Source organism: Olea europaea, chromosome 5, assembly GCF_002742605.1.
Source record: "Olea europaea var. sylvestris chromosome 5, O_europaea_v1, whole genome shotgun sequence".
Lineage (NCBI taxonomy): Eukaryota > Viridiplantae > Streptophyta > Magnoliopsida > Lamiales > Oleaceae > Olea > Olea europaea.
Window position 1 is genome coordinate 5,561,370 of NC_036241.1, and position 10,573 is coordinate 5,571,942.

A 10,573-nucleotide genomic window follows, 5' to 3' on the forward strand; every position below is an offset into this window, starting at 1 on the left:
GTATTAAAAAATAATTAAGTATTTTTGTTTTAATTTTTTAAATTGTTCAATCATGAGTCGACTCATATCTCATCTGAATTTGAATTTGAATTTGAATTTGAACCTAGACGTATAGCGTGATTGATCATAGGATAGTAATGACAATTTACTATTCTAATATTATCATGACCTGTTTAGACCGATCTCAACAATCAATCAAAAAGTCTCAAATTCTAGGCAAAGTCACATATTTTAAGGACAGTACTAGTGGTGAATTCAGGATTTTGAGCCAGCACGGGCGACCATTGAGGGCCAATCGTCGGCCCAATAAAATATTACAAGCTCGTTTGATGTAATTTTTTTTTTTTGGCAAAAAATGCATTTTGGAAAATAGTGATTTGATGGAAAATATGTGGTTAAAAATAAGAAAATTTTTTGAATTTTGTGTAATATTATTTTATTGAAAAATATATGGTTGAAAATAAAAGAGAGAAAAATATATTCTGAAATAAATGGGAATCAAGCAAGACCTAAAATTTAAACATAACAATTATTTTATTAAAATTCAACATATATAATTTTGTTAAAACAATAAACTATATTTATCAAATGACATTGTTGTCAAGTTTTATATAATTCAAAAGAAGAGTACGAGTTCAAATTTGTATTGTTGCATTAAAATAAGCTAAGATCTAATATGTATAAATTTGTTAAATTTATTATCACAATTCAACAACCGGCATAATGGTTAAACCATCAATAATTTTAACAATAGCTCCAGGTTTGAATCCCCTCCTCCTTATTTCACTAATTTTTGGTAAAAATTGTAATACTAAAAAAATTGAACAAAAAAGTTGATTGATGAAGAATTGAATTTGGGACCTCCAAGAAGTAAAAACTGGCACTCACCAACTTGGCCAAAGGAATTGTTTGAACGAAAAATGATAATTAGAAATATAACCTAATAAATTCATCTATTCTCAACCAAAAAAAATGGCTGCCGACGGATCCAACACGCGCGACCGCTGGTGCTCGTCAGGTGCTGGATCCGCCACTGGACAGTACTGTGACTGATGTGACTCTAACAGCCAATTGGCTACTCAGGTGACCATAACAAGAAGCATAACGGTTCTTCCAAAAGATCGAGCTAGATGCACTTTCAAGTTTATTCCTTACAAACATTCCAAATAATAATAATAATAAAGTGATCAAAAGCGAGTTAATCATTTTTTAACGTCAACAAAATCATTTTGACTTACCCTACACCGTGATATTTAAAATTGTATGTGTAAATTTAAGCAAGCAATCGAATTGTTCAACTTTAAGAGGCTGTTTGATAATTCCCTTTCCATGGAAAATGAAAATTGATTTTCACCCTAACCCAAAAATGCATGTTTGATAGTTTTTTTTTTTTAGAAAATTCACTTTTCCACTTTCATGCCACCTCAGTCATTTGTCACCAAATTGATAAAAATGATTTTCTATGCTGTTGGCCGATTTTTATTTTATTTTCTATATTTTTGGTTTTTTTTTTTTTGGGGCAATAGAAACAAATTCTATCCCTAATTCTAAAAAAATATATTTTCCTTTAATTGACAATTTTCATGTAAAACAAAACCAACGAATACCAAAAGATAGATGATTTTTTTGACTTTTTTTGGCACTGGAAACAAATTCTATCCATTTAATTGACAATTTCATATAAAACAAAGCTAAACGAACAACAAAAAATACTTTTAATTCAACATTTTTCACGTGAAAAATTATGTCAATTAAGCACAATAATTGACAATTCCAAGTAAAATAATTTCTAAGTAATTGAATTTCCTAGAATTCGTTTTCTTATTATCCAAATTTCATCTTTGTAATCAAACGAATCCTAACAGATTTAAAACACGGTTTTGGCTTTTGAAAGTGTCAAATTGTCATAAAAGAAAGTGAACAAGGTTGCAATTGTCAATGATAGAATTAACTGCTTTGATTTCAATTTTTTAAAATAAGTTTTAAAAAAATATTTGTTAAAAAGTAAGGATTAAATTTGAGTTTACATACTAAATGTCTGTTTAGCTTCCATTATTTCAGAACATATTTTTTCTCAAATTCATTTTCAACTACATATTTTATGAGAGTTACAACTTTTATCAACTTTTCAATAATATATTTTATCAATTTTTATCAAAATTTACTAAAAATATGATTTTTAACTAAATCTAACAAGGCGTAATTTTATTGGGAAAATATGATATTCAAAATAAGTTCGGAGAAAAATAAATTTTAAAAAAATGATGATTAGGCATGGACTAAAGTATGCTTGGTATGAATTAAAATAAAATTTTTATTAAATTTTGATAAAAATTGATGAAATATGTGATTAAAAATTTCGAATTTCATGAAATATGTAGTTAAAATTAATTATTAATTTTGATTTAGATTATCTCTACCAAATAGGAGCTACATGACATTGATCGGAATTAAACTCATTTTTGACCCCATTAAAATTATAATTTATTTTTCTTTGTTCTTATCAACCACACATTTAAAAAAAAAACACTATTTCAATCATTAAAATTGCAAATAATTGTGGGGAGGGGCTAAGTTCCCATTATTTGAAATTTTAGGTCCTGTTTGATGGAATTTATTTGGGAATAATGAGTTATTAGATAATATTTTTTGAAGAATGTGTGGTTAAAAAGTAAAGAAATTTTATTAGTTTTGTTTAAAAATATTTTCTTGTGTGAATGTATGGTAGAGAATGATCATGAATCTTTAAAGGATGACAAACAGGGGCTTAATTAAAACGAAGAAAAGTTTTGGAAGTACGTACGTGTAATATTATTTTATTGAAGAATATGTGGTTAGGCACCATTTGATAGCCATTTTTATAAGAATGAGAATGAAAAATATAGCTGTTATGGGACACATACAAGATATAGAAAGTCAAATATGATGGTTTGATATGATAGCTAACGGTCATATTTTTCATTTTTGTAGCCAAAGAATGGAAAACAAACGGGGGCTTAATAAGAAGAGTGTGGGCCAAACAGGTGCTAAATAAACTTGCAAAAAAACATTCAACCCCTGTTTGGCTCCCATTATTTGAAAATTTAGCCCTTGTTTGATCCCCATTTTTGGGGAAGTAATGCAATTTGAATAGTAGAATGATAGAGAATGTGGTAAAAATTAGACAAAAGTTCTGAATTTGAGTGTAATATTATTTTATTGAAAAAATGTATGATTGAAAATGAATTTTGACAAAATGAATTTTTAGAAGAATGAGAATCAAACAAGGACTTAATTAAAAATAAGAATTTTTTTTAGAATTACTTGTAATATTATTTTATTGAAAAATATGTGATTGATAAGAAGTGAGAGAAAAATGAATTATAATCTAATGGGGCCAAATAGTGCTAAATAAACTTGCAAAAAACATTCCCCAAAATTCAAATTATCTTAATACCATAATATGACTGAAATATTCGTTTATTGTTATGATCATATTAAATTGGACTTTGTTATATGAACATAATGTGCTATATCGGGGGTTACATAATGGACACACGGCATCTCGACATTGATCGAGGCGCCTGTCGCACCTCGAGCCCACAGGCGCCTCACCAACTGCGAGACGTCAAGTGTCCACTATATAGCCTCTTTTGTAGCTCATTATTTTTATCTAGCATTTTCCTATTAAATTGGTTAGGAATTAGATTAATATATTTTTCCAGTCTTATATTCAAGTAGTTGTGTGATTGAAGTACAGAGTGTTTTTGGTTTAATCAAAATATCAAGTCAACATCCTTTTCCTTGTCTGCGCTCTGCCGCCGAGACAGTTTCCATCCACTAAATGCTTGTTTGCGACTGACTTGTCAACAAAATCATTTTTAACTTATTCACATTTTAACAGCACATTTTTTAAAAAATTAGTCACTTAAAAAAAATCTATACCAAACAAGCTACAAATATGATAATACTTTTGCCACTTCCTTTTAAATTATCTCTAATTGCAAACTTAATTAAAAAAAAAAAAAAAAATCTATGCCAAACAGGCTACAAATATGATGAGATTTTTTATATTTCATTTAAAATATTAAATGATCTCTAATTGCAAAATTTAGTGCCTGTTTGTCTTCTTTTAAAATTTTATATTATTTACTACAGTATTATTCTCTATCACACATTTACACAATTAAATATTTTATACATAAATCAATAAAATTTCTTTACTTTTTGACAACATAGTCTCTAAAGATACTATTCAAAACTCTTTAATTTTCGGGTGACAATCAAGAGGCTTAATAAAAGAACAGAACCATTTTTTCAAGTTCATACACAAACAAAAAAAATTAAAATAATAATAAAAAATATTGGAACCAGCAAATTATAAATTTCATTTTTTTTTATTTTTAAACAAGAAAATATCATCTTTGCAGGCCCATCAAACGCCGGAAGTCCTCGAGACAGACAAACCCATCCCCGTTCCTATCATGCGACGGCAATCCTCTAACGTGCACCGTGAGTCTCCAATAGTTTTAAAAACGTTGAGCAATTCTTCCATCGCTGTCTTGCCATCACGATCGGAACCAAAGTAGTCAAACGTCTCCCTCAGCTCGGCTTCCAAAGCTTTCGGGCCAAAAGCTGAGCCGATCGTGTTAACTCTTCCAAGCTGATACACCCATCCCCGCCTTTATCCACTTCGTTTAACATCATAGTCAGCTCCTCTTGGCTCGACGGCTCGGCTCTAATGCTACTCAACAAAGTTTTCAGCTCCTCTTTCTTTCCCTATCTATCATCTCGATGCATGCCAAATGTCTAGATTTTAATTAAAAAAAAAAAAAAAAAAAAAAAAAAATACAGGAGGAGTTTTCCTGATCTTGCACAACAACCACCACGTCCATCATTTCTTCCTCTACCTTCTGCCCGTGGGGATGTTCATACGTTTTGGCTTACACCTTCTATGAATGATGATGTTTCTCAATTTGAGCATCCCCCTCCCTTTACGAGACCAATGAATTTTGAAAACAACCCATCAAATTCTGCACCCTATGCACAAATGAAATCTCGAGATGTAATCACTATATTTTACATGGTATTTGTACGAGATTCATCAAAGGTAACTGCAAGAATGGGGAGCATTGCACATTAGCTCATGTTGTTGAAGATTTACGAAACCCCCTCCAAATTGGCAAGAACTTATTCGAGGAAAGAAGAGAGGCATCGGGAATTTTAGTGATGACCAAAGAATGATACACATGATGAAAATTTCAATTTGTTTTACAGTGCACACGAGCGTCAATATGGAGAGAAATGCAACTTTCTTCATGAACGTCCAAAGAAATTTATGACTGACATTTCCAAGCAAAAGAGAGTGCTGTGGAAAGTACTGGAACTTCAAGGCCTGATTTGACAAACAAAAGTGATTATTCTCAGCCTGATTATGGTAAGAACGTCAGCAGCAGTTCCGATATTTTCCAAGCAACAACAACATTTTGGAAAACGATACTAGGTTGCATTAAATAGCAACGAATAACACATTTTGTCCTTTTCAGCTAACTACAAATTTTGGTGATCCAAGTAACACATTCAAAATACTATTATGAATATTGATATTTGTTTTAAAATGACAAGTGTACGTAGTTATACTATAATATTTGAATAAAAATGAAAGACAAGGAATATCATGAAAAGTATTTTATCAAGATCCTAATGTCTCTCTTTTACCTAATTCAAAGCCCTTCTTATAATCATTTCAATAAAACATTTCCTACTTGAGAATCGCTTTCAATTAGTAGCATGTTTATTTCCTATTGAAAATAATTTACATTTTATGTAAACTTCCAATACATATGCTTTTGATTCTGCAGATTTGTAGTTCCCTGGTTTGGTAAGGAATTCAGGGCACAAAATTCCAGAAGAGCCTCTCCTGGCGGCTGTAATTGGTTCATCTCATGCAACTGCAGTCATTGTTGCTTTGTAAATGAATATGCAGAAAGAAAGAAATGGAAGCTCGGCGGGCTGGTTAAGAGGATTTATGCTGAATGCTTGGATGATTTCTCGCCATCTCACAACTCCCCTAACAATGAGGAGATATGAATTTGAGATTAGTATCTCTCAATTACTGTCGGAATTTTTGAAGATGAATGATTATGATCATTTGACTAAACTTTTTTCGCTTCATTTGGGATGTGTAATTTTTAATTTCAACGGTAGATTCCATGCATTTTCCTTCATTGATTTGAATCATTCAGTATAATTTTGATTGAATCAATTTCTGTAGTAGGTTCAAATACATTATCTTGGTTTTTATGGTCGCGTTTTTATGTTTTAAAGGCTCTTAATGTGTTCATTAAGCCCCTGTTTGGTTTCCATTATATTTCTTCATTAAAATGAAAAATATAACCATTATCCATCACATCAAGCCATCAAATTTAAATTCCTATCTCTTCTGTGCGGCCCATAACGACTATATTTTTCATTTTCATTCTTTCAAAAATGAGAAACAAACGTGGGCTAAATCATCATGATACAATTTTTAACTCTCGATATGGATATGTACTTTTTGCCTCACAATGACATGCATATGCAACTGGGCAAGGTATTACAGTCAATACAGACCCAAGGTGTAAAAATAAGTTTGGCTGCCTTTAAAGAGGCCCCATATAGGCCATTTTAGAATGATGCTTGGCCTAGCCAACATGTCCAAGTGAAGCAGATTTTTAATTCTTTCTCCTTCCTTTTTTTTTTTTTTTTTTTTTTTTTTTTTTTTTTTTGTTTTCGGAAAAAGCCAATGGGAGCCTGCACAGCCTACCAAAAAGGGACGTGAATTAAATTGTCTAAGCATTATTATTACGATAAATAAAATAGAGCGCCATCAGTAGCGAGGCAGCATACCGTCAGCAATGAAACAGTGAACCATCAGCTAAGTGGCTGTCTTCATGTGATCAACCTTCGAATAATAAATGTGTTCCTTTGTACCTGCATCATCCTTCCATGATGGAGACAGATTCAAGCTCGAATCATCGTTGGGGTCAGGGACGGGGGTCATATAGGGTCACTTGACCCTCTAGTTTTTGTGATATATATATATATATATATTTTAAGTTGTAAAAATCAAAACTAAAGCCCTAAATTGTTTGAAACCAGCAGAAAGAAAGAGGCACTCTACTGCTCAACTACACACCGTCTCTCCCTCCCACTCCGCCTCCAGCACTCCGCACTCCCATAGGCCACACCACAAGCAGCCAGCACTCTCACTTTGCACTCTGTCTCTCTCTCCTACCCCTCCTGCACTCCAGCACGTAGCCAGCAGTCCAGCACTCCGTCTCTCTCTCGTTCCAGACTTCCAGTCCATCACTGATATCACTCCAGTGACTCCATCCCTGCTGTAAGCCGCCGACTTCTTGAATCTTGAAGTTGAAGGTGTGTCAATTCTATTTGCATTCCTGATTGGCTGAGTTAGTGATTTGGTATTACTTGTTTTTTCTAATTTTTTATTTAGTTTCTATGTAACTAATTTCGAGTTAGGGATTTTTTGATTTAGGAATTTAGAGATTTTCAATTTAGAGCTTTCTTATTTATATGTGAATTGATTTAGGAAGGGTGAAACTTTGTTTGAATTTTGGTAGGTATGATTTAGATTCTTAGAAGAAACTGGTTTAGGGATTTCTAATGTCGTCGATTTTTTGTTTGTATCAGTTATGGACAAATACTTTAAACGTAAATCTACCCCTTCTTGTGATAGGCAAAATATCAGTGAAAGGAATGATCGAGGGAAAAGGGATCAAAATAATGTTGATGTTGGGGGTATTGGAGATGTTGGGGATGTTGGGAGTATTGGAGATGTTGATATTACACAGCTTTCCCCAGATCTTGGATTAAGAGTTCCAATATAGAATTATGATGTTAACGTTCGAGACGTGATTCGAAGAGCATATGTGTAAAGGGGTCCTTGTTAGCCTCGCAATCATTCGTTTCTATCTACAAGAATGGGTAATAAAGACAGGCGATTTAATGAGCATCCTACTTGGTTGGAATATAGTATAGCAAAAGATGCAATTTTTTGCTTTTACTGCTATCTTTTCAGTTTGAGTGGTGGTTCATTTGTTAAAGACGGATTCTTAAATTGGAAAAAGAAAGAATATATTAAAAAACATGTTGGGGCTTCAAGTAGTGCAGACAATCAAGCTCGGGTTAAATATGAATTGTGCAAAAATAAAAAACAAAGCATTCGAACCTGTCTCGTTAAGCAATCGCTTCAAGCTCGAACAGATTATCGAATTTGATTGAATGCGTTAATTGATTGTGTTAGATTTTTTTTTACGACAAGGGTTGACATTGCGTGGACATGATGAATCTGAAGATTCAAACAATCAAGGAAACATTTTTGAACTATTGCATTGGTTGTGTGATCATAATGCTGAGATTAAGGCTGTTGCTTTGACGAATGCACCCGAGAATTGCAAATTAACATCGCCAAGAGTGCAAAAATATATTGTGAGTGCTATTTCTTCTGAATGTCTACAGGTGATTATCAAAGATGTTTTTGACAGTTTCTTCTTAATTTTAGTTGATGAATCTCGAAACATTTTAGTGAAGGAGCAAATGTCAGTTGTCGTTCCTTATGTGACGAATGGGTGTGTATTGGAACATTTTACTGGTGTCATTCATGTTTCGAGTACCACAGCTGCCTCACTTAAAACTGCAATTGATTAATTATTCTCAACACACAGCTTAAGCATATCTAATTTGAGAGGTCAAGGATATGATGGAGCTAGTAACATGCGAGATGAGTATAATGGCCTCAAAGCACTTAGTTTGAAAGAAAACCCAAGTGCTTACTACATTCATTGTTTTGCTCATCAACTTTAACTAGCTCTTGTAGCTGTGGCACAGAAAAGATTGAAACTTTCTTCACTACTATACACAAATTGGTGAATATTGTTGGGGGATCAGCTAAACAGAGTGATCTTATTCGAGATGACCAAAGATTGAAAATTCTTGAATCACTCAGTGTTTGTGAAATATCAAACGGACGGGGTCTCAATCAAGAAATTACACTTCAGTGTCCTGGTAATACACATTGGGGCTCTCATTATAGTTGTTTGATTAACTTAATTATCATGTTTCCAACCATAGTCGACGTTATTGAGATGATTGCTACTGACACTACAAGTACTGGAGCAAGAGGGATTCATGTATTTCATTGGAGATAATGTTAAGATTTGAATTTACATTTAATCTACATCTTATGAAAAAGATTCTAGGGATTTCAAACAAATTGTCTAGAGCATTACAAAGAAAAGATCAACATATCGTCAATGCTATGAGATTGGTGCAAATATGCAAAGCCCAACTCTAAACCATGAGGGATGATGGATGAGATTCTTTTTTTGGACTGGTTTGTTCGTTTTGTGAAACTCACAATATCAATGTTCTCAATATGGATGATATGTTCATAACTCTAGGTCGTTCACGATGTGAGACAATGAAAAATTTGCATAATTTTCGGGTGGAAATGTTTTATGCCATCATTAACATGCAACTTCAAGAGTTTAATGATCGTTTTTCTGAGGTAAATAGTGACTTGCTCATTTGTATTGCGTGTTTGTCTCCAAATAATTCATTTGCTGCTTTTGACAAGACAAAAGTGCTGCAACTATGTCAGTATTATCCTGTAGATTTTGATGCAGTAGATATCTCTGAACTTGATGATCAATTAGATACATATATTCTTGATATTCGTACTTTTGAAGATTTTGAAGGATTACAAGGTATTAGTGATCTTTCACAAAAGTTGGTTGCGAAGAATAAACATAAGGTGTATCCATTAGTCTACAAGCTTGTGACATTAGCTTTAGTTCTTCTCGTGGCTACTGCTACAGTTGAGAGAGCATTTTCTTCGATGACTTACGTTAAAAATCGTCCATGCAATTGAATCAGAGATCAATGGCTGAATGATAGTTTGATTGCATATATTGAGAAAGATGTTTTTGATAAGATTGAAAATGATATAATTATAGAACGTTATCAAAGTATGAGAACACGTAGACAATAATTGTAAGGAGATATCTCGTACTTCAATTTTTTGTCACTTTTTTGAAAGTTTGATTGTGATCCCTAATCCGAAATGTTTGCGTTTGCCCCTGCTAGGGAATAATCATAGAAGGGTGAGAATCATTAGGCCATAGCCCCTAATTACTGCAAGCAAAGAAAAAGCTCTGCTTCTAATTTTGTATTTTAGTTTGGACGTACTTACGAGCTTTAGGCATGTTTTGGGAGAGCGAGGAGAAATGTAGTAATACACTTTATGTGAGTACATTTTATCTCTCTCCAAATCCGTAATATTCCATAACAAAAGATCCAACCATATTGGCTTACCCATTACGAGGTAAGTTGGACAGGAGCAATATTAAAAAGCAGAGAATAGTACAAAAAAAAAAAGAACAGAAAGGAATTTTAAGCCCTATATTCATCGAATGCTTATGGATAGAAGTATAATCATGGAGAGGGCAGTTTGCAGTTTGGAATTGCCTAGAACAAATCAACTCTATGTCAGTAGGGATACCAAAGCGAACCCTAATTTCACTTAAGTCATTCT

General features: G+C 32.8%; 1 protein-coding gene and 1 pseudogene across 1 annotated transcript; one reads left to right on the top strand and one right to left on the bottom strand.

The window, feature by feature from the left end:
* Positions 1 to 4,397: 4,397 nt before the first annotated feature.
* LOC111394163 lies at positions 4,398 to 4,874 on the bottom strand (annotated as a pseudogene).
* Positions 4,875 to 7,961: 3,087 nt separating this feature from the next.
* On the top strand, positions 7,962 to 9,910 carry LOC111394164. The gene is made up of 5 exons (XM_023019931.1): positions 7,962 to 8,142; positions 8,303 to 8,609; positions 8,706 to 8,765; positions 8,858 to 9,045; positions 9,441 to 9,910. Exons 1-5 carry the CDS (start codon positions 7,962 to 7,964, stop codon positions 9,908 to 9,910), a joined length of 1,206 nt encoding a protein of 401 aa, XP_022875699.1.
* Positions 9,911 to 10,573: the final 663 nt, after the last annotated feature.